Source organism: Staurois parvus, unplaced genomic scaffold, assembly GCF_062004578.1.
Source record: "Staurois parvus isolate SC_StPar_1 unplaced genomic scaffold, SC_StPar_1.0 ptg000011l, whole genome shotgun sequence".
NCBI lineage: Eukaryota > Metazoa > Chordata > Amphibia > Anura > Ranidae > Staurois > Staurois parvus.
Window position 1 is genome coordinate 829,508 of NW_028317807.1, and position 25,933 is coordinate 855,440.

The following is a 25,933-nucleotide window of genomic DNA, read 5'->3' on the forward strand; positions in this document are numbered from 1 at the left end:
GCATGCATCTTCCATGGAAGACTCAGTCACTGGGCAGAACATTCTCCAACTGCTAAAGTGTGCCTAAAGTGGGGTGGCCCTGTGTCTCCAGCCATTCACTTGTGTTACCAGACCTAGCCTGGACTTTGCTATGAGGGACACTGTCTGTGAGGTTAAGTGCAAGCAGCTGTTTGAGAACTGCGCTGTTTGCTGAAGTAGTGATTCCTCTCTGGTCACTGTTATTATAGTGCCTTAGGACTCATTTACATGGCCGCAGGGGACCTTACACCATCTATAGGCTTTATGTGAACAATTGTGCACCATACTGTGCCTGAGTACAGATGTGTGAATACATTCACAGGCAGCAGCCTGTACAAATCAATGTTGGGCTGCAGCTGTACAATGGTAACTGCACATGCAGGCATTGAAATGCAGACATGGATGAACAACCCTGGATACAAACTGTTTGCATCCAAGGGAACATTTACAGTACATCCCCGTAGCATTTAAACACTTGGATCTGGCGTTACACATGTACAGCCGCAGCCGGTATTTGATTTGTACAGACCAAAGTACACAAATGCCTGTCACTCCTAGGCTCCGAAATATGCTTGTCTTATTGTATACAGTTCTCTGCGCCCATGACTGAGCCACCTTGACATTGAAGAATTCCTGCTTGCACAGCTTCAATATCTGTTTATCATTATACTGTACTGTACGTATATTGTTTGCCATTCTGACTTCAAGTCGCAATACCTTCTGCCTGATTATTCAGTCAGTAACGTATCCAGTAACAAACAGATAGAGTGCACTGGAGGAAGCTTCTCCTGCTGTTACTCTTCTTCATATACAAACCAGAGAAATGATTAGAGAAGAGCAATAATATGGACAATCACTATGTAAATACTGAACTAGTTGGCCCACATAAGCCAGAACTTGAGCAAGCAAAATTTAAAATGTTCAGGTCTCCTTCTTATAATATATAATCAAATTTTGCTCCCATGTGAGGTTGAAACAATAAAATATTCTAACATTAATGTTTAATTTCATAAAAATAACAAAGATAAAGACCTGCTGCTGTAAGAGATGGAGAATATACTTACATCTTTTCCTGGTTGACCGGGAGGCCCTGTAAGTCCAGCTGGACCTGAAGGTCCCTACAATTACAGAAATACATCAGAGTGAATACAAAACAGGCATAAATCCAAATGTAAACACCAATCCCAGTTCTCTGGCTACGATGCCAGTGTGCAAAATTAATAAAATATTCCTGACTGCCTGGTCCATTTTTCATCCAGATATTGCTGGTCCACACCACTCCCTTAATCAGAAATCTGGTGATATGTGAACCTGTGATCCAAATAAAGGTGAACTGCTCTTAAATACTGTATACCCAGTGCAGGCTCCTTAATGCAGCCTTTCTCAACCTTTTAACCCCAGAAGATCCCTTGAAATACATTTCAGGTGTCAGGGAACAGGGAGTCAACTGAAAAGATCACTTGTGTCATGCTACTTGTTCTGTCAAATAGTTTCGGACCTGGAACTATGAAGGAATCATCAAGAAGGTCAATTAGCGACAGCTCAAGAAAACCCTAGCAACCTCTAGAGGAACCCTAAGTTTCCATGGAAACCTGGCTGAAAATGGCTGCCTAGTGCCTTTTCTATACAAAACGCCATATGTACAAATGTCACAGGATTCTCAGATTCAAAGCCAAAGGGGTTGATTTACTAAAACTGGAGAGTGCAAAATTGGGTGCAGCTATGCATGGTAGCCATTCAGCTTCTATGCAGAGCTGCTCCAGATTATGCACTCTCCAGTTTTAGTAAATAAACCCCAAAGTGTGATTGTGTTTGGTGATACTGGAGGAGTAGTGAGGAATTTACACAGCAGTCATTGCAAACATACAAATGTTATTATTTGGTCCTGAACCATTTTAACCATTTGCCTACATGGCACTTTTCTCCACTTCCTGCCCAGGCCAATTTTTAGCTTTCAGCGCAGTTGCACTTTGAATGACAATTGTGTGGTCAATTTTATAATTTTTTTATTATTTTTTGAGACAAATAAAGCTTTCTTGTTGGTATTTAATCACCACTGGGGTTTTTATTTTTTGCTAAACAAACAAAAAAAGACCAAAACATTTGAAAAAAAAAATGTATCTTAGTTTTTGTTTCAAAGTTCTGTAAATAAGTGATGTTTCTCCTTCACTGATGTGCGCTGATGAGGCTGCACTGATGGGCACTGGTAGGCTACACTGATGGGCAATGATAGGCTGAAACTGATGAGGCGGAACTGACGAGGAGGCACTGATGAGGCTATACCAATATGCGGCACTGAAGGGCACTGATATTCAGCACTGATGGGCATTGATAGGTGGCACTTATGGGCACTGATAGGTGGCACTGATGAGCATTGATAGCCAGCACTGATGGGCACTATTAGCCAGCACTGGAGGGGACTATTAGCCAGCACTGATGGGCACTGATGGAGCTACACTGATAATCAGGACACTGATGATTAGTGCCCTGATGATCAGTGTAGATGTCCCCTCTGAGGAATGCCGCTTACCGACTCTCCTCCCCTCACGCACTGTCAGTGTGAGGAGAGGACTGACGATAACTGTAATCTCCTGTTTACACTGTGATCAGCTGTGACTGGACACAGCTGATCACATGGTAAACGAACACCCTGATTGGCCCTTTACTTCGATCTGTGATCAGATGTGTCTGAAAGACACCATGCTCAAAGATCGCGCCCAGTGAGCGCCCAAGGGGGCGCTCGGGGCATGGTTTTGGGATGACATCCATGGACGCCCTCCTAGAACTAGTTGACCGTGCTGTAGCTGTCTTTTGGTTATAGTGTGGATGGGAACTGGTTAATGGACGTCCAATGTACTTATGAAAGAAAAAAATCAGCAACCCGGTGTGACAGCTGGCTGCTCCTTTTAAACCTCAGCAGTTAAAATGCCAGCTTTATTTAATGAAGTAATGCACAGTGCCATGAGTATGTGAAAAATCCTGTAACCTATAGCAGAAATAATATTTCTTTTTACTCTATTCCCATGAAGAAACAAATGTTTGAGGGCACACAGGGTCACTATTAAAAATGAGGTTTGGGTTCAGATCTGTTTGTTTTCATTGTATAGGGCCTGTTTGTAAATTAAACTTTTAAGTAAGCTTCAGGGGTGGAATTTTGAGGTTTTTTTTGTTTTTTTGGGGTATCTTAATTTTTAATTTACATTTACTGGGCCATTTGTAGGTTTTGGGTAATGCCACTCTGTTCTGGGGGCTGCCTTTTGTTGAAACCCCCCTCACAAAACTAAGAGCAAAATCAGCGTGCACCAAATGCACCTTACACTATCACCCTATGCACTGCTCCCCATAGTAAAAATGAAGGTTAGGCATACACTGGTTAGACCTATTGTCCCTGAATAAAATTGTCCTGCTGATGGCCACTTATACCCAACTATATCCTCTCCTGCTTTTTGTCTCTACTACATTTCAGCCAATTTTCCCTGTTTAAAAATGTCCTGCTGTTGTTCAATTTCACACTGCTGTATCAACCATGGTCTCATAATGCTCAAGGGAAGTTTACATTTGTCAACAGCAGGACAGTTTTGCATTATTAAGAACAGGCCTCACTGAACTAATGGCTAAGTTCAATCTGCTGGTCAACAGTCTTCCTGATCACAGGAGTTCTAATAGCAGCAACATTATGCATCATTAATGTATATTAATAGTGTAAAAAATAAAGTTTAATCCCAGAGTCAAATACTGTTTCAAAATAAAAGTGACAGTACACATTTAATAATGGCCATTTATTATATCCACACCTGCCGTGCTACCCAACACCAGTCTTGATAATGGTCTGTTGGAATAATAAGGTGAACCCTACACTGTTTTTTCCCATTTTTTTCTCATTTTAATTACTAAATTCGGACTGAATTAAACCATACTGAGGTGGTGCTGTATGTAAGATAAGATCAATAAATTATTTGGAGTAATATTTGCAGCCAGTGTAGGCTGAAGCTAAGGCTACCCATGAAAATTGTACTGTTCTGTAACACCACATACTGGTTTATGGCATCCCCAAGCATGTTATTTAAAGGATTTGTTTTTTTCAATGTTAACCCTTGAAGACACATGAAAAGAACCTCTCACCTCTGCACAGTATTTTTCTACAATTTATTTTGCATTTTCCCAGTGGCAGTACCCAGCTCCTATTTGTACTCACTGTATTAAACAAATAAGTTTACTGTATAAAAAATGCAACAAAATTAAATGTAAATGCTCAAAAGTGTTTTCTATTTTATGAACTAGTTGAAATAATCTATGTACTGCAATGGGCAGTAGTCACATAAAACTCTTATTTGATAGTTTACTATATTTAGGACATTAATGTACAGTATCTTTCTGTACTACACTAAGGTATGCTTGGTGAACTGGCTGCACAAAAGCTTGGAAGAGTTCTGTTTCTTAAATGTCAACTATCTCTAAAAAGTAATTTTTGTGCACAATGTACATACAAAATATTTACCATATAATGTTTAAGCTTTTTATTTAAGTTTTCTTTAAATCTTTAAATTAAATTGTAAAGGCCTTAACCATGTACCATGCCTAAAGGTCTTAACCATGCAGGCAGTAGGTTCAGGGTTTCCTTGTACAACCTGGGGTCAAAGCTCACTTTTCAGGCAGTTACAACTTTTAGGGAAGCTGTTGCATACGTGCGTGTCATTAGAGATGTGAGCCCAAAAACCTGATATGGCGAGGGGAATATGTGATGAGGATTGAACTTCCTTCCAGAGTTCATTTAATTTGTGGCTTTTAGGTAAGCATCCCTCTTCCATAGGCAATGCCATCAATTTTGTGTAAAAAACAACAAAAAGAAAGCTTAAAAAAAATAAATCACATGGATAACAATAACAATTGTTATGAGAAATATAACATGCATTAGAATTTAGTGTGTGTTTTATGTTACTGACATACTGATTATTATTAGATAATAGGTAAAGGTAAATGTTTGTGTTTGCATGTATTAAATACAGGTACTTACAGGTGGTCCAGGCTGTCCAGATTCACCAGCGGGTCCTTGATAGCCATGAGGTCCCTAAAGCAAATTGACATTTTACTTCAAAATCAAGTAAATTTCCAAAAACATTTGTTTTTTTGTCAATATTTGTATAAATGCAGCCATGACTAAGCATAAACAGAATGCCAAAGGAGTGATTGTTGTCGGACCCATTAGTCTTTCTACCTAATTTTGTGTCTATGCTCCACATCTTCTATGACCTCTTGGGCTCAGGGGTGATTCTTTCCAAATGCACAGCTCTGCCAATCAATATACCACAATTGTTGATCACTGGCATATGGGATAAGTTCAAGTTTTCCTGGTGTGATGATCAATTTCTGTATATGGGGATTTGTTTAGCCACCTCTCTCTGCCATACGTATCAGGTAAACTATCCACAGGTGTTCTCTTGCTTTAGACAATGGCTACAAATATGGTCTACATACCATATTTTGTTTCCTGTGAGAGTGCAAATGGTGAATATTTCAATTCTACCGAAACTATTGTACTATTTTCGAGCTCTACCTCTCTGTCTCTCAATCAATGATTGATGCCATAGAAGCTGAGGGGAATAAATTACTTGTGTTAGCAAACTGGTAGCTCATAGAACCCAAGCGCTAGAAAGATTGGGCTTACCCAACCTCTGAAAATATTATTTAGCTATTTAGCAGCCCATTTAGTGCAACTGGCACAATGGCATGATCCATCTGCTCAAATACCTTTCTTTACGGTTTGAATTCAACTCAATTGAGCCCTATTACCTCCAGGGCCTTATATGTTCACAATTTATTTGCCCCAGAGCTATAGCGCCCTTTAATTCTGTGGCTTACCAGTCTCTTTATTTTTTGTCCCTTTAAAAGGATACATTTGATCTGATTCCCTCATCCCCTTGGTTGGCCTCCTTCTTGATCCATTCTTTCCACTGGCCTTTACGACCAAACAGTCTTTGCCAGATGGACAGAACATGGCATAGTGATGTGGGAGTCATTACAAGAACCCCATTTTAGTTTGGTTCAATTTCTTCAACACAACTCTAACCTTCCCCACTCAGAATTCTTTAGATACAAATTAGATATTTCTACCCCTCAACTTATGGCCAAAGCCAGGGGGCCTTAGCTTGGTGTTTTAACAAATGTGCAGCTCTACCTCTAGAGACAAGGGTTCTGTCTCTAATCTGTATCAACTCTTAAGTGAACAAGGCCTCCCATCTAAATCATCTGCAGTGACCAGCTGGCAAACAGAGGCTGGCCACAAATTCTCTACAGAAGATTGGCTTGAGATGCTCTCCAATATGCATAAGTGCACTCGTTCAATGACCGTAAAAGAAACAGTATTAAAAGAACCTACTTGTTGGTATTTTACCCCAGCCAAATTGCATATACTTTACCCACTGGTTCCAGAGACCTGCTTTAGGGGCTTCTCCAACAGAGGGACACACCTCCACATATGTTGGAGCTGTGGAGCCCTTAGACCTCTCTGGCAACAAGTCTCCACCAAAGTTTCCCAGATTACTGGCACTCAATTGATATATACCTACTCAATGTGCTTATTATTTGCTGGGCTTCCGGAGGTTTCTCCTCCCTGTCAGAGACTAGCACATACATTATTTAGTGCTATAGACTTGGTGATAGCACTGAAATGGCAATCCCCTAGGGTCCCAGGTATCAAAATACGTGGAAGCGAAAAAGTTGATGGAGTGGATGGATCATACCTTCATGGATTCAATGCACATCTTTAATCGCAAATGGGAATCACTGTCTGTCTATTGACCTGTAGGTAAATACTTTTCCACCTACCAGTTCAGCTCACCCTTTCTTAGTCCCTTTTATGGTCTCCTGAATGCTCTATACTTATTCACAAGTCTATTGATTTTTAATTACTCAAGATTAGATTATAAGGCTGTTTAAAGTTACACTTACTCTTTGATAGGCTTTATTTCTTGTTGTTTTGTTTTTTTTAATTTTGTTGAGTTTGTAATGGATACAATATGGTTATTGGTGCCTTGTACTTATGTTTCAAGCTGATTGCACTTTTTTCTGTATCCTGTTTGAATTTTCAATAAAAGCATTTGTAAACAAAAAAATGTCCACTGCTAGTAAGATACAAGAGAGGAATTTTAGGCTAACTAGATGGTACTGCTATCCTGCTAGATTACATGCTATTTTTCTCTCAAATATCGAATGTTTGCTGGAGATGTCAAAACCATCCAGGTTCGATGTTTCATTTATAGTAGGCATGCCTCTGTATCACACTTTTTTTGGTCAGATATATTTAATACATACATTTATGTACTAGTTATTAAGATAACTTATAAATTGCTTTGCTGTCAATTATTCTGGGTTCTATAAACAGTGCTAAAAAGGGTCTTTCGATTTTTTTTTTCAGATGGCTACCAAATGTATTATACCTAGACACTGGAAATCCTCTTCTCCCCATCTCTTTATGAATGGGTTGATGGAATGCAATATCTGCAAAGACTAAAGATTTTAACTGCTACTATATACAATGATTATTTTACATTTTTGGAAGCCTTGTCTCCTTGGATTAATTTTTGAGATTAGAGAATTGTTGACAACTAGTGCTTCTTGGGCATAAGATCTAGAGGGTTATGACATGTTTTCTTCACTTTCCTTTTTCTTTCTCTTTTTGAATGGATTATGGCTGTACAGGAAACATGTGAATTTAACAATAGTTTATAGATCAAGGGCTACTTTTTATGGATAAAACCATACATTAATACACCCTGATATTTAGGGCTGTGTATGTGTGTTTTTCCTTTTTTTGTATTTAGAAGACATATACTCTTTGTAATTCATTATGTAATAGCTCCTTTTAGAAGAAAAGTCTATATTGAATTTTGTTGTTGTTTTTCTTTTTTTTCTTAAAAAAATCTTAAAATCTTAAAAATCTTTAAAACAATGTATCATCCTTTTTCCCTTGTCACATTTGGTGGGCATGACCACTGCCAAACCTGACTAATTAAGCAAATAATCTATTAGATTGTAAACTCTTATGAGCAGGGCCCTCTTAATCCTCCTGTTTTTTATTGTATTGTAACTGTACTGTAAATTGTAAAGCGATGCACCAACTGTTGAGGCTATATAAATCCTGTATAATAATAATGACAATTTACAACTGCCCCGCACATGTGCAGCATTTAAGAGGTAATAACAGGCCCCAAGGAGGCATCATATTACCTCCTCACTACCTGTCAAATGCCTTTGAAAGGCATTCTAAGTATAATTCATGTTTCAGAGGCACAACAATTTAGCAGCACATATACACGTAGCCTAAGTCTTTTACACTCTAAAATAAAAGTGTCTTTTTTGCTGTCTATGTACCAACAGGGGATACTTCCCCTCACCTTTTGCTTTGTCTGAAACTCAAACAGCAAAGAACAGATGAGAAATATCTCCAAAACGAACCCAGAATGCAATTAAAAATGGTAAAATATTTTCTTTGGTTACATGTTAAGAAGATGTGCATTCATTATTAAACTCATTAAACTGGATGTCAACACTATAAAAATGGTAAACAAAGGTAAAGATTACATTCTAATGATAAAGCAGTCATTATACTTACAGGCTGTCCAGAAGGGCCAGATGGTCCAGGTGGGCCAGGAGGTCCAGGATGACCCTATGCAGTAAAAGAGAAGTATATTCCATTAATTTGTAGTTTATTACCATTAGACTTGAAATACAGCTCTATAACTGAGATTCTACATTGCTTGACAATGCACAATAGGAACTGTTTGTATTGTTTTTTTTTATTTGTCTTAGTTTGATGTTTGGCAGATAAGGCTAAATAATCTTAAACCAATAAAATAGTTTGTAGTTTAAGTATATTTTATGGCTACATATTATATTAATATAAAAAAAAGTGGGATTCATACAAGCCTAATAGTGTTGTCTCTCTGGGTTGGAATATGTGGTTTTAATATATACTATGTATAAATAGTATGTACTATAAGGGAGATTTTAGACAATATCAATGAGATCTGACTACAAGTGAACGGATTAGTGACTTAACTACGAATCAAGCTTCAGATGTAAAGCCAATCACTCTATAGACTGTAACCTAGAAGGGATGGCGTGGTTAGGTCTTGTACTAGATCTTAGCTGCTAAGCTATATGTTGATGTGCAATACTCTGCAACAATTACAATAAGAAAAAAACATATCTACAGGCATGTTATTGCTCAGATGTTCTTTAAATGCGTATCAGTGTCAAGTGTAAAAAGGATTGACTTCTACGAAGACTGTTTTCGCATGTCAGCTTAGTCAGACCCATGAGTAAACTTGATGAAATAGTGGAATCAGGTGGAACTATTCATGTGTTGTTCATTAACATACAGTTTCAATATGGAAGGTTCTTCTGTGGGTGGTTGCAGCGTAAGCACTCCTTATGTGAGCATAATCAAGAATATCATCTTTTTATGGAATGGCTACATGAAAAAGTATTGTGCTTGAGCTTTTCTGTACCAAGGGGGAATTGACAACTCATGGGGCCCCCGGGAAATAGGGGATCATGGGGCCCCTGTGTCCTTGCCCAAACTCAAAAAAGCCTATGAAAAAGGTACCAGGGGCATCACATGGGGCCCCCTACTGACCCCGGGCCCTCGGGCACTGCCCAAGTTTCCAAATGGTCAGTCCGCCCCTGTTCTGTACTGCAAAGTACAGAAGAAGCAGACTGCATGGGCAGCACAGTGGCTATAGGCAGCACAGTGGCTAAATGTTTTGCACTTCTGCTTGGCAGTACTAGGGTCATTGGTTCGAATCCCAACCACGGCACCACCTGCCTGGAGTTTGCATGTTCTCCCTGTTCCTGCGTGGGTTTTTTCTGGGTACTCCAGTTTCTTTCCACACTTCAAAGACGTGCTGGTAGGTTAATTGGATTCAGTCTAAACTGGCCCTAACATGTGTATATATGAATGTGAGTTAGGGACCTTAGATTGTACACCCCTTGAGGGTTGGGGATTGATGTGAATGTACAATATATGTAAAGCACTGCATAAATTGACAGCTATACAAGTATCTGAAATGAATTGTATATGAAAGTCATCCAAAAATTACCTTTCAGTAATCATGCTTTATTCAGTAAATAAGATATAGACATAAGCATACAATAAAAAATGTTGAAAATGAATAAATATGTAAATTATTTAAGTCTGAGTGAGAGCCTGGTCTAAGTTCCCTGGGGTACGTAATGCTATTGGTAGCATTGATTTGCATGTGTATATAAGGAATGCGGGTCATTTTTAGTCTTGATGTACTGATTAGGACTGTATTCTCCCTGTAGCTTCCCCACAGATAACTAGATCACAGCAGCACCTCCCTTTGATAGAAGTAGAGGATCTGATACTGATGCCATCTGGGATGTGCATGCTGCAACTTACCCTTTAAAGTTTTTTAGTTGTTAATGTTAGGTCTGGAATTCATGTTTGACTTGGAGTAATAATGGCAAGCTTATAATTGGCTTATTAGGAAAACACATTGGCAGAACCACTGCTTGAACAATGGGCATACCAGCTGATGCCACCCACGACTGTCCTGCTATCTAAGACCCATGCCCTTGTGGACTACACAAAAGTTTGGTCAAGTTTAGTTAATAATCAGAGTATGTTGTCCCTTGGGTCCTATAAAATTACAGATACACGCAAGGTAGACTTCATCACTCTTTTGAGCCAGTAAAAAGTAAGCATTAAAAACTTTTTTTTTTGTACTTGGAAAGAATCCTGAGTGGTATATATTTCATTGTGCAATGCCTGTATTCCAAAATTGGGTATAGCCAAGCCTTTAGGTATAGCCAGTAGCAAAGATATTAGGGCTGGGAATATGCATGTGTACCACAAATTTCAAAAGACTATATCTAAAGATCATAGTTTGAATATTTCAAATGTTTTCAGTGGAATTAATTATCTTCTGTCCATTCAATCGAATCAATGATAAAATGTGTTTGGAAATAAACTCAACCGTGTCCATATTTGATGAGGAATGTAAATATTAATGCTTTTTGCATGTTATTTGTACTTTAATGAAAAGCTTTGTACAAACGTCATTTATAAACAGATGTCATTGGTAAATTAGCACTGTGAAAGCTCACCAGAAGGACACACTTTTTTTTAGTCCAACGGTCTTATGAAAATTCTTTGCCAGTTCTTAGCTTAATCCATTTACTGTCTGCAGATAAATTAGCTCCTTTGAAGCACAAATTCTAAGCAATAAATTATTGTGCTGAAATGCAAGTTATACTTCTCCATGTCTTTTTATAGTACATAGATCAGCATTTCCTAATGTAGGAATGTTTTTTATGGTAAGCAAACAAATCGATTGTACGCCTGCCCATATTTACTACCGTATATGAAGTATGCCATTTAAAATAAAATAAAATGCATTTATACTGTTTGAAATTATAAGTCCTTATTTCAGCTTTTGGGAGATCATTGTGTGTTAAATCATATGGAGGAGATCATTATGTCTTAAAAGCTAAGTTCACCTTTGAAAAAAATAATAACTACAGCCTTTTTTTGCAGAAAAAAATGTGCATTTATTTATTTATTTTTTCACTGGATCCTGCAGAGTATTGACCTGCTATCAGTGGATTGCGGGTGCAATGTCAGACCTCTGCAAACACTGCCTACAACTCTGTATGGGCTGTCAGTTCTGGAGCTGTAGGAAGTGGCATTGTTCTTTAGGCGCACTGATTAGCACTCTCACAGTACATTGAGAAGGAAGGAGGAACCCCCGCAGCCCCATTAGATAAATAGGCTGTTCACTTTGCAACTGAATTTTCCCTAGCTTGTTAAATGTGGTGAAAATTCACTTTGAATTGAATGCCCAATCAATGCAAAGAAAATTTTTAAAAAAGCTTCATCTCATTCGGTATGCCAAGGGAACATTTCTTGCAAAGTGAACAGACTATTTTCCTTTAATAAGTCACCTCCAAAGACTCTAATGACAAGCTGCGCACTTGTGTTTTTAGCCTACAAACAGGTTGTGGCCATTGAAAGAAGGTGACACTCTCTCTGATGAATTTGTATTGTATTTACAGTATATACATTAATGTGCGTGGAAACACCTGATGATAGATGGTGAGAAGCAAAAGCATGAGTTTGGTGGGAATAGAACAAATCACTATGCTAGGCTTCACCTATAATTAAAATATTAGTTTTGGGTAAGCTGTCTGTTTAACCACTTGCCCTGCTGAGGATTTACCCCCCTTCCTGACAAGGGCATTTTTTGCGATACAGCGTTGCATTATTTTAACTGACAATTGCACAGGCATGCAACACTGCACCCAAATGAAATTTATGTCCTTTTTTTCCCATAAATGGAGCTTTCTTTTGATGGCATTTGTTCGCATCTGCGTTTTTAATTTTTTGTGCTATAAATAAAAAAATACTGACAATTTAAAAAAAAAACAATATTTTTGACTTTTTGCTATGAAACATATCCAGTAAAAAAATTTAAAAAATCTAATTTCATCAGAAATTTAGGGTAAAATGTATTCTGCTACATGTCTTTGCTAAAAAAAACTCAATATGTGTAAATTAATTGGTTTACGCGAAAGTTATAGCACCTACAAATGGCGGTATACAGTATATATTGTTTTTTTTTTATAATAGTAATGACGGCGATCAAGGACTTATAGTGGGACTGCGGGACTGTGGCGGACATTCTGACACTGGGGGGGAACTGACTGTCACTGCCAACCGCAGTGACACTAATACAGTGATCAGTGCTAATAAAAAGCACTGACACTGTACTAAGGACACTGGGCAGGAAGGGGTTAACATGTGAAGTAATCAAAAGGTTAACTGAGTGCTGTGTGTGTTTTACTGTGTGCTGTGTTTTACTGTTTTTTTCTCTTTATCGTTCCAATTTTAGTATATGTCCAGCTGAAGCGAGGACTACTGTTTTTACTGCTATGCACAGCAGTGCTGGAGCTGACAGGGGAGAGATCTGTATTGTTTACATACAGACCTCTCCCCCGTCAGTGTTCCTCGGCGATCGCTGGGCCCGATGATCGACAGTTGTAGCTGCCACTGTCGGCACAGGTAAGGTGTGTGCATGCCCTCTACCCGGAAATACAAAATCACATATATATGCGTGATTTTGCGCAGCCCTGCCACCCTATAGCAATAATTCTGCTTTAGGGCGGTCAGGAAGTGGTTCTTTCATATATCTTAATTGATTTGGGAAAAATGGTCACATCCTACTTGATTAACCCAGTGCTCCAACTTTTTTTGCGATACATATATTAGTCTATACGTGTGTTTAAAGTTTATATTACGCCTACTGTACAATGTCAAGCAATATTTATGAAAAGCATGTAAAACAGAGGCAGTATTTCTTTAATAACTAAAATATATGCAGATCCATAATGGTAAAGGTAATCGGCAGGAGTATGAAGAATCTAAGAAGTGTCACCAAATTCTTCTGTCAGGTCCAGCTAACGTAGATTGCAGACAAAAAATAAATGCTGTAATGGAATGTAGATCAGTACCACATAATGAGACATATTATGTTATATGACATGTTAGGAAAAACACCTCCTCCAGACTGTGGATTAGATGAGTTTGATTTAGTAGGAATGAATGTCATAGTTAGGCAAAATAAAAAGTACTTGTTAAAAACTTTCATGCAACACATACGTATATCTAATAAAGAAGAGTTAATAGAGAAGTTAAACATTTACGTAACCTGCCTGTAAATAAATTAGAATGAATTGAAATAACGAATATCTGTACCTATGTAGAGATTTACTTTTCTTGCAAGGGCTTCTACTTTTTGTTACATGTGTACTTAATGGAAACACTGCTTACTTCTTTTTTCCATCATTTAACCCATGACAGTATAACTTGAAACAATAATAGGTCTACATAGTAATTGCATTGCTTGTTAAAATGGCTCCTTGGCCCAACCAGGACCTGAATGGAGTGTACATGTTTTACCATTTCTTGCATGTTTCCTCCCACACTCTTTAAGACAAGCTGGTAAGTTAACTGGTTCCTTTCTAAATTGGCCCTAGTATGTGTGTGCATATATGTATGCAGGGTAGGGGTTTTAGATCAAACACAGCAAATTCTGCGCTAGGGATGAACTCAGCAGAGGCTAGGATGACAATGTAAATGTTCTGGAATATGCACTGCTTGCTGCCCTGAACGGACCGGGGTAGTCCAAAGTCACTAAATGCAAATGAAAAAACGAAAAGAGGGCGCACCGAACTAGTGCACCGAACTAGTGCGTTATCATTTAAAATATTTATTAAAAGAATAAAAAAGTAGGTATCATACTCACAATGGACATATAAAACATAGGCACATCACAATGAACAAATGGTGTTCAATCCATATAGCATCTGAGTCCACAACTATGGAACCCTGGATGACCAACTGGCTCTGATAAAGAGGCTGAGTCCTCAAAATGCATCAGCCAGTTGGTCATTCAGGGTTCCATTGTTGTGGATTCAGATGCTATATGGATTGAACACTATTTGTTCATTATGATGTGCCTATGTTTTATGTGTCCATTGTGAGTATGATACCTACTTTTTTATTCTTTCAATAAATATTTTAAACGATAATGCACTAGGCCGCCCTCTTTTTGTTTTTTCATTTGCATTTAGGGATTTTAGATGACAGGTCCCTGAGGACAGAAACATAGCACCTCTAAGTGTGTACTGTGAAGGTATTTAATAGAACGATAAGTAGTAACTCACATGTTAGAATTTAAAAACAGGCTCATGGGTAAGAGGGTGAGACATCTGTAGCCAGATGTTGTTGTGTGACTGATCCAGAGAGGAGATCGATTGAGTCCGCCAGCAGGTACATGTACAACATGGATGGTAAGCCTGGTGGTATCTCCAAGGTGTCTGCCAGCAGATGGTGCTGTGCATATGCAGCACGGATGGCGGAGCCTGGCAGAGTCTCCAAGATGTCCGGGATCAGCACATGTGGCGTCTGACGTCATCAAAACGCTACACGTTTCTGAGCATGTGCAGGACGAGATGAGTCCAGGCGCGCTCTTTCATCAGGCAGCATAAGTAGTAACATGTGAGTTACTACTTATCTTTCTATTAAATACCTTCACAGTACACACTTAGCAGTGCTATGTTACTTTGTTTCCCTTCTGCAGAGTTATGCTTCACTCCTACGCAGCTTGCCCTTAGTGCCTACTGGAATACCCTTACCCCTGCCCATTTGGAACTCATCAAACATACATGGACTGCCACACCATGTGCCTGTTATACCTTTTGTATCCCTGAGGACAGAGACTGATATAAATGTGCTATATGAAAAGCACTGCGTAAATTGTCAATGCTATAAAAAAAATGATAATAACACTGGCATTATGGTTGCTTGTTGCAGGAAATGCTCAAAGGAAGTATAACACTTCAGGGTGTGAACAATTAAAGGAGAAGTATGGCCAAAGCAAAGACCCGCACTCCTGTGACCCAGAATAAGCCAACATATTAAATCCCACTTGCACTTGCTTGTTTCTTTTGCCCACACTTCTCTTTTAAGCTCTAATTAAAGTGAAAAGCTTTAGATGGAGAAGTCTTGTGGGATGTGACTAGCATGTTAATGAATACAGTGAATAATCCATGGGAGCAGATGGTGTGATAACTTCATTTGCTGGAATGAGTTCTCTGTATGTGTGTTGGGCAAAGCCAGGAAGACTTACTGGCAACTTTATTTTGAACATACATGTCAATTCAAAAAGGTTATCACTCCTAACTGTGTGGTGTCAGTCGAGGAGAACAGGAACAGGAGCCATTTGAAGTGGTGATCAAATAACCATTCTGAAGAAATTATAAAAAATTTTTTTTCCAAAAGTTAAAAACTTTGCAAAAAAAACTATTTCCCTTATAAAAAATGTATACGCACCGGCCACTTTATTAGGTACACCTGTTCAATTGCTTGGTAACAAAAATTGCTGATCAATCAATCACATGGCAGCAATTCAATGCATTTAAGCATCTGCATGTGGTGAAGACGACTTGCTGAAGTTCAAACCCACCATCAGAATGGGGAAGAAAGGGGATATAAGTGACTTTGAATGTGGCATGGTTGTTGGTGCCAGACGGGATTGTCTGAGAATTTCAAAAATTGCTGATCTACTGGGATTTTCATGCACAACCATCTCTAGGGTTTACAGAGAATGGTCCGAAAAAAAGAAAATGTACAGTGAAAGGCAGTTGTGTGGATAAAAATGCTTTGCTGATATCAGAGGTAAGAGGAGAATGGGCAGACTGGTTCGAGATGATAATAAGGCAACAGTAACTCATGTCAATATAGACCAAAATCTCTGAGGAATATTTCCATCACCTTGTTAAGCCTATGCCTCGAAGAATTAAGGCAGTTGTGAAGGCAAAAAGGGGTCCAACCCGGTACTAGCAAGGTGTACCTATTAAAGTGGCCAGTGAGTATATATATATATATATATAATTTGTCAATTGCCAATATTTAGGAGAGCGTTATAGTATGCCATAATAAACTAAATGAGTTGAAATAACTCATCCATCTCAGTGAATTGTTTCTTGTGTAACCTTGTATAGAAATACAGTGAGTGCATGTTCACTGGCCCTAAAAACCTTTAATAAATCACTATGTTTGGCAAACTATCTTGGACAGAATTGCAAGTGCTGACATATTTACACTCCTGAAATGTGTGTTACTTCCATCTGATAATTGGATTAGAGAAAATGTTTATTATATGTTAGTCGACATGTAAACTCTTGTTATTCTTCCATGCTTTGATTGATGATGAAATTATGTTTTGATACAAAAGTATACAGTATGTTAAAATTAGTCACTGTGGTTAAGCAATGTAACAAACCTTGTCAATGTATTAGCAATGAGTGAAGTAAACAGTTAATCAATCATTTATACATGTGATTTGTCACATCATTTATATTGTTTGGAGTCAATGTACTAAGCCAACAAAGCACTTTTGCTACACCCAGACAGGTTAAGGTGTAAAATTCTTGTTGTTTAATTTTCCCTTAAAGCTGAACTCCAGGAAGATTTGGATCTCTATTGCTTCCAACAGTGATGTCAGTCTGGACAGTAAACATGGTTACAGGGAGGTAGATTGCCCATCAGTGTTGTCTGCAAAGAGGTAGAGGACCAACTTGTTCTGCCTGACAGGATTGTCTAGCTCACAGGACTGGCTGAAAAGAACTACAAATCCATTGGTAGGTGAAAAAGTTCACATATTTGTATTTCAGCTCTGTTTGACTGCTTGCCTGGAGTTCACCCTTATCTGGCTGTAAGTATTTTGATGGTCCTATGGCTCTATTAGCCTTTCGGTACGATGAAAAGAATACCTTCTCGCATGAAACACCTGAATATGAAATGGTGAATCTATCGGGTAAGGAAACATACAGGACAATTTCTAGTCAATTTGAATATAATTTCTTTGGACAATCTTTTGGACAGAAGTGTGTCAATCAACAATGACATTTGTTGAACATACTTCTTGAAGTCATTACTGTATCCATTCTTCATACCGAACAACATATTACAATGTATTAAAATATGCTTATACAAAATCATTTTCTGCAAGTTGCACACATTTGGACTTAATAGCAAAATGAAAAAATTTGATGTTGGCACAATGGGCCTGTGTTCATTTCAAACACCCAAACAACCTCAGGGGAATTTTAGACAATCACCCTGAACGTGATTGGGTATTTGAAGGGCATACAGGTTCACTGCATCATTCAATTACCCCTTGACTAAATTTGTCCCGTGGAGTATGGTTTAAGTATTTATTTCCAGATCAAAAATCTGTTACAGTCCTCACTATCACATCTCTGAAAAAAGAAAAGTTAAGTGGGATGGAATAAAGATTAGAGTCTTACAGGCATTACTTGACCCCCCATGTGACCTGCGCCAGATTTGAAATCATATCCAGATTTGGAGTCATATTGAGGACTGTAGTTCTGTAAAAAAGACAGTATTGTAAAAAAGTTATTGATTAAAATACAGACATATTTCCTTTACAGGTATCTGTCTAAGTTTTGGAAAGTGATGTGTTTTAGTATTACAAAAAAAATGTGAATACCAATATTTGCAGTATATAACTTAAACTTTACTGGGTTTTTAAAGCTGCTAACAAGTTGTCCCACGGAAATGCCCTTTTTAATTTTGAACATTTCAAACTGGGTGGTATTTACCATAATACTTTATGTCTACAGTATATAAAATATAAAAAGCTATAGACAATATGGTCAGTGTCTATTGCCTTTTTAATGTACTACATATGCAATCAACCACAGATTTCTGCATGTTTGAGGTTGACTTACTTATAGCAAATAGGCTGTTTACTTTGCAAGTAAAATTTCACTTTGCCATGGATTTTTCCCTAATCTTAATTAATACGGTAAGAAATAACTTAGGAGCAAAAGTCTGCAATGACATAGCAACCAATCAATAACCACTTTGATGATGTCAGAAGAGTAGAAGATGGATGATTGTCTGCTATGGGCACTGCGATATGAATTTCAAACTACCCTTTCAGCAAAAAAAAAAAAAATCTGTTAGCAAGTATAAAGTGGAAATTGCAAGAACCTAGGGGTAGCATCACGGTAATGCAGCAGCTTTGATACCACCCAGCTACAACCAAATGCCAGGTCATTTTCCTTGGAGAAACATCTGGCACTTTCTAGAAGTATTGAAGCTTGCTTTCTCCCTCCTGCCCACCACATATTCCTAATGGCCATTGAGGTAGCCTATCTCAGTGATAAGCAAATAAGGAGGTATAGGGGTGTGAGTACATTGAAGATTTTGACACTACCTGTAAGGGCCAGGGCTTTGTCCTATTATAATGTCCTGCTATTTGGGTGCAGCAGGAGGCTAAAAGCGTTTGCATGCATGTTGAGGAACCTCTAGGTTTAAGTGTTTGGTTGAAGTGGCAGAGTGACTTTAATGTTTTTCTCCCATTTTTTAATTGAATAAGCCAAACAGAAAGCTATAAAGTCTGGTTTATTTTACATTGGGTAACTATGTTTATTGTCAGTTACCAACAGAAAATATACAAAATCTATACAGATTCATATTCCAAGTAGCAGTTTAACACAAGAGACCATTCAAAAATTAACAAACTCACACAGATGCAAAAAGACTGCTGGTTTGACTTGGAAATTACATCTATAAATCTAAATAGAAAGAGTTCTTTATAGAATATGTATAAGTCAGTTATGCAGGCTGCTGAATTTTGCTTTACTGGATCGTTTTCTTCCTAGGATACAGTCTGAAAATGCTATACTATGGGGAGTTCAGCAGTGCCCAAAGGTTAGTCCCATTTTGAACATGTTTGACTTCCAAAATGCAGTGCCCCACTGAATCACTTCAAGCCTCGTAACGTATTGCCTATTGTTTGCAACCGGTTTCTCTCTTATGGATAGGAACAAGGGGTGCTAAGAAAGCTACCCCGCCCATTATTATTGCAGCTCTGCACTGGAAACACAGTAATGGCTTCAAACAAGTCCTGATATAAGTAAGGCCTGACTGTGTTAATGGGGGAATCCCATCCTCCAGCGTGATTGTGTTCTATAGGGAGCCCTCCCTGCCGGAGGACCACGATGATTAGTGCTGCTGATTATAGCCTGTAACACTAATTGTTCAGGAAAAAACTCAACAGTCTGGTTGTGTACAAACAGGGTGACCATACATTGATCAAAATTAGGCAGGTCCCTGGTGAACTATCTGTCTGATTTCAATCCATGTATGGCTGACTCATATGTCATTATGTCCCTCCTCCCAATCTATCCTGATTGATGCATGTTATCCTCAAGCAAAATGTAACACCTAAAAAGTATGGCTATGTATGGACAGCTTTTGTAATCTTAAACTAGAAGATTTATCCAATTCAGGTATTTCAGTATTGGCTTCTTTTTTGCTTTGAAGTATAAAAAAAGGGAAAAATACATTATCTGAACTGTGATTCAGTGAGACAACATGCTATTCTACTCACCATCAGAATGTGATGGGCTCCCCAGATAATGTGAAATTCAGACAGTATGTCAGGAATAAAGAATTCCATGAGATGCTATCTCCCCAGAAACAAAATCACTTATAGAATATTCTAAAACCAAACAGCCTGCTTCTGAAATTTTTAGTGAAGTGTATTTAAAGTCAAAACTTTTGTTTTAGTTTTGGGTGAATAGACAGAGGGAAAAGGTCAAAACTCCTGTCAAGTTTTATTGCTGTCTGTGTTCCCATTAGGGAGAGTGACTTTCTTAATTTTTTTCTGTGATCACTATCACTGGGACTGAAAGTAAGAGAAAATCAAAAATGTTAAGCATTGCAGAACAGAATTGTAGAAAGGAAATCTTCCAATTGAGACACTTGTTTTCATGAAAACTGTCCAAACTTAGATTGTATGCCCCTGGAGGGTTAGGGACTGATGTGAATGTACAATATATATGTAAAGGGCTGCTTACATTGACAGTGCTATATAAGTACCTGTAATAAATAAATAAATAAGCAGATTGATATTTTCTCCTATGTCCTATTTTGTCTAAAGGTAATTCTCCTCAATGACATATCGATGGCAAAAAAAATTATGTAGGGATTTTAATAATCTCTTACTCTTTTCAAAGTTAAAACCTTTTGTATAGAGATCTTTTAGAGAGGCATGTTGCTTTTTCACAAAGCAGTTATATAGTGGAATTGATTTACTAAAGACAAATACACTGTGCACTTTACAAGTGCAGTTCGATTAGTTTTCCCTAGAGCTTAGTGCATGTGGTGGAGCTTTGCCGATTTCTATCATCCAATCATGCTTTTTTTTATTTTTATTACACCTGATTGAGTATTCTTTACAAAGTGAAGCTTCACCACGTTCACCATGTTCTGGGGAAAATGAGTGCAACGGCACTTGCAAAATGCATGGTCTAGATGCCTTTTGTAAATCAACCGCTGTATGTTGTATGGTATTCTAGAAATACAGGAAGAGAGGGTCATGAGTAATGTGTCCAAATGTATATAAATTAGAAGCTATAATGGTACTTTAGATTTACTATCAGATGCTCACTTAATAGCAGAAATCGTCTAAGCCCATTCAGATTTGTTTCTTCTGCTGAAATTAATATAATAACGTGTATGAAAATATTAATGCACACAGTATTTTTTATAGATCCTGCTCATGAAATGTGAAAATGAAAACAGAGGTTACATACCGGCTCTCCTCCAATATTTAGGGAACCACAGCCTTCGCAAATTCCAGGAGGGCCAGGAGGACCTGGAGGACCTGGTTGACCAGGACCGCCATTCTCACCATTTCTGCCAGGAATGCCAGGAGTGCCCTGATAAGAAATAGAAATAATGTGTTTTATACAGCAAAGCTTCCACAATTGCATCTGCGATTCTTCACTAATATTTATACGTTTTTAAGAAGCATGTTTGTTTGTGCATCTGCTTAAACATCTATTTGCTGGTTTGGCTAAAGTGAATTTTGTTTTCGTTCCATTTGAATTGAACGAATGGTTTTGCCACTGGCATGATCTTGCTGAAGAAGAAGCCCCTAATTGCTTTCCAAAAAACTATTTTTTTAAATTTAGGATAAATCACGGTAGTTTAGTTTATTTCAGTCAGTGTTGTTTGTATGTGTGTTTCTTTAATTTTTGTATATGTATTTGATGCTTATTTGTGTACTGTCTATTTTTACTGCCTGTTTTGAAACAAGAACAGATCCAGGATAGTTGTAAAGACATTCTGTAACCCACATGAGAAAATTAAAGCCTGTTGTAGCCTAGAAACCACCAAATTCATCGTAATATTGTCTTCTTCAAATACGTTTCACCAAAATGGTGAATTTTCAACAAAATCATCTGGCTTCTGCAGAAATTTTAGCGATATGAAACACTCAATTTTACTAATCCTTACAGTTGACTAGTGAAGTTAATGATTCTCTAGTTTAAATAATAAAATGAGTATAAAACATATTTAGTGGACTGGATTTCTACCTCTGGGGTCTCTAAGCACACAAGCCTCTCAAGACAATATCTTTCTGCTAGGGTTTACCTCAAATGCACTGATCATTTCCTTTGTTTCTTGTCCAAACATGGCCGAACAACGTGTAAATAATCTAACTTGACAAGACTGTGCTCTCTAGCATGGACTTGTGTCTGGACAGAAGGTTCTGGAATAAACAGGCTAGACACTGCTATTTAATATGTCTTTGTAGATATGGTCCCCTTTGGTCTGTTCAATATACAATTTTAGGCATTGTGTTATATTGGTTCAAAAAGTGAAAAACAAAAAAAACAAAAACAAATCATGTCAGAAACCCATAGCTGTTCTGTGCCATGCTCACTTTACCTGTGTTTTCTCAAAGAATCAAAACCAGCCCTCCCAGTTCTTTACTTGATCTAAAACACATCTCCCTTTATGTTGTGAGGATGAGAAGAGGAAGATACATTCTGAAGTTTAACAAAAAGACAGCTGGGCCTGACTGACACCATTTTTGGTGATTTAAGTCTAGAGTGCTGTCAACCCACAGCAGGACATGTGTAGCGGAGTTCATTTTTGGGTAGATCTACAAGTATTTCTTCGGGATATGCAGAGTCTTTAAAGGGCTAGACATGGGAACATGTGTTTGTGCTTTTTTATTTTGTCCCTATATTCATAATATTACCTCATATTGCTGATACAAATGCCTCCTTTGTCATGAATTCAGGTATGTTTACTAAAAAACTACTAGAGGGTTAGTCCTGGACTCCTTAAACTCATAAATGTTTAAACCAATGTAGTTACTGGAGATGTATAGTGGGTTTTGTACATAATTCCTTATTACAGCCAGGACTAAGAAAATAAACATTATATATATATATATTTGTTTTTATTTGTTAATTTTAGTCAGGTAAATAGGATATATTGATTATTAATACTATAATACTATGCACTTTAATCTAACCAGCAGGTGGAGATCTAGTCTTCCTTTTACATAAATAGGTATTTTAGCTGCCAGAGGCCCATCAAAGTAGTGGCTCATCCTTTATCAGAGGGCTCAGTATCAGGTAATAGTCAAAGTTAGCGGTAAAGCTTAATTTCCTCTGTTGTTTCTTTAGCTACAGTAAATCATCATACTCTGGAAATGCTTTGCTATGATTCAAATATTTATTTGAAATACAGAATATATTTCCCCACTGTCACAAAATTAGGAATTGCTGTGTAAATACAACAGCTATTAGCCCACATTCAAACTAGTGTAGCACCTGAAGATGCACAAAATAAAGTGATTCTGTATGCATTCACACAGTGGATTATTTACTGAAACTGGAGAATGCAAAATCTGGTGCAATTCTGCAGAGAAACCAACCAGCGTCCAGGTTTTATTGTCAAAGCTTAACCTCTTCCATACAGGGCACTTTTACCCCCTTCCTGCCCAGGCCATTTTTCAGATTTTAGTGCTCTCACACTTTGTATGACAATTGCGTAGTCATACAACATTGTACCCAAACTAAAATTTTTAGCATTTTCTTCACACAACTAGAGCTTTCTTTTGGTGGTATTTAATCACCACTGGTGTTATTTTTTGCTAAATTAACCGAAAATTTGAAAAAAAACCCCACATTTTTCTTTGTTTCTGTTATAAAAGTTTGCAAATAAATAATTGTTCTTCATAAATTTAGGCCAAGATGTATTCTGCTACATATCTTTGGTGAAAATAACCCAAATTAGGATGTATTTTTTAGTTTGTAGGAAATTTATAGAGTTCACAAACTATGGTATAGATCTGAATATTGATCAATCCTGAAGTACTGACAGCCAATCTAATTTCTTGAGGTCCAAGAATGTCAGAACAGTACAGATATCCCCCAAATGACATCTTTTTGCAGAGTAGACAGTCTGACATACTTCATAAAAGGCATGGCGAGTTTTTTGAAGTTGTATTTTTTTTGTCATAATTTTTTGGAAAATGAAAAAATAAAAAAAAATACATACTGTCACCAGTGCAGTACAGAATCATCATATAACTGGCATGGCGGTGATCAGGGACACTGACTGGTGACAGTATGAAAAAAAAATGAATTTTTTTTAAATTTTTTAAATTTTTTTTTATTATTTTTAATTTTTTGTTACATTTTTTCTTTTTTTTAAGATTTTTTCTTCATATTTCACTATGACCAAAGTAGTACAATGTTACCATAGTAACATTGTACTACTTTGGGGAAGTGATCAGTATTTTTTTTTTTTTTACACAATTTGCTTATAGCAAAGAATTACTTTGCTATAAGCAAGCATTTACCTGAATGACATCGATTCATTCAGGGGTTTTTTTTTGTGCTTAGCTGTGATTTGGCCACGGCTAATCACATGACACAGCTGGGCTGTGATTGGCCCAGCTTGTGCATGTGATCACTGGGACCATTCACAGCTAGACACACTAGTATACAATGGATGCATGAATGAAGCCATCCATTGTATACAACTGTCATGTGACCTGCTGTGATTGGTCACAGCAGGTCACATGGTACCGGCAATGGGGCTGGTACTCAGATCTGTCATCGGCCGTGTCCGAAGTACACGGCCGGTGACAGATCGCACCGCTGCGCGGCTCTGCAGGTGCTCAAAGTGCGCATGCCTGAAAGGACTCCATATGGTGTCCACCTGGAAAGGTGAGGGTTTTTGCCAGCCGCCCTTCGGCCATAGGCCGGGCAGGAGGAGGTTAATTGAACAAGCTGAAGTTAGAAGTTGATTGGCTACCATGCATAGCTACGCCAGATGCTGAATACACCAGTTTTAGTAAATTTCTCCCAGAGTGTGAATGACACACAAATGTAATTTTAAATAGGCAAATGATAGAACACATTTTTTAAAAACTAACACTTATCAAATAGAAAAATGGTGCTTTTTTGTTATGCTTTTTTCTCTGTAGAGCAGATGTTGATAATTTAAATAGTTTACATAATTTAAATGAGGTCATATATACATTATCAATGAAGAAACAATTACCTAATTTTATCTCTGTTTTTGTATTACAGGCTTGCTGTAGATAGACAGTACCCTTATTTGCAGAGATATAGTGTTCCTTTAGAAAAAATAACTTACATTGTCACCTTTGGATCCTTTTTGTCCTATGTTTCCATTTGCACTTTCAGCTGGGGTAGGCTGTGTATAAATAAAATTTAGAAAAGCATTACATCTTCTGTTATTGTTTACACTTTTGAACTATTCAAAGCTTTTGTGATATAGCTAGATATGTGGAAATATAGCATACGTCTAGGTGTGGAGCCAGGCTTACATTAGTATAATGTTTTCCTCATGCTTCATGCAAAAGGAAATAGCACTGGTGGGCTGGGGGACAGTAAGAAGTAAGGGGTGGTGAGTGCCATTTGTAAAATGTTCTTAAATTAAGTCCTAGCATGATCCATTCAGGAAAGCATTCTATATCTTTCCAAATGTTGGCCCTGTATAAGGCTATGGAAGATTTTCTGACGCCAACAGAGATGCAAAAGTTGACTGCAGGTCCAGGAAATAGATGTCGGATTTCAGGAGTATTGTCATTTACATTTTCCAATCACTTACCTTGATCTTCCACTCTTCTTTTTGTTATAAATATTGGAGCTGTCCCTTAATTACTATTTTTTTTGTTGTCATATTTAATTGGCATGTATTTGTCCACCTATTGTAATTGCCCACACTTATATAGAGACTAATTCTCCAAGGAATTGAGAATCTTTGCACAACAAATCATATGAATATTCATTTCAGTTATCCAGTCATGTAAAAAATGAATCCCTGGTTACTTTTTTCATCTGCATGTGATTGGACACTTAAAGTGAATATTCACACGGCTTACTGTGTAAAGATTCTCAACCCTGTTAATAAATTGGCATAAATGAATCTCTGGCTTTACAGATTTATCCTTAAATA

The 25,933-nt window shown here is 37.6% G+C and overlaps 1 protein-coding gene across 2 annotated transcripts in view; it reads right to left on the reverse strand.

The window, feature by feature from the left end:
• The window catches only part of COL3A1 (collagen type III alpha 1 chain), a 126,984-nt gene that overhangs the window by 74,327 nt on the left and 26,724 nt on the right, over positions 1-25,933 (reverse strand). For both annotated transcript variants that reach the window (XM_089670019.1, XM_089670012.1), the window contains exons 3-8: positions 25,109-25,168; positions 21,235-21,360; positions 17,914-17,994; positions 8,630-8,683; positions 5,033-5,086; positions 1,083-1,136 (exon numbers count right to left, since the gene is read on the reverse strand). In XM_089670019.1, coding sequence (XP_089526145.1) covers positions 1,083-1,136; positions 5,033-5,086; positions 8,630-8,683; positions 17,914-17,994; positions 21,235-21,360; positions 25,109-25,168 — 429 coding nt within the window. The remainder of the gene's footprint in view (positions 1-1,082; positions 1,137-5,032; positions 5,087-8,629; positions 8,684-17,913; positions 17,995-21,234; positions 21,361-25,108; positions 25,169-25,933) is intronic.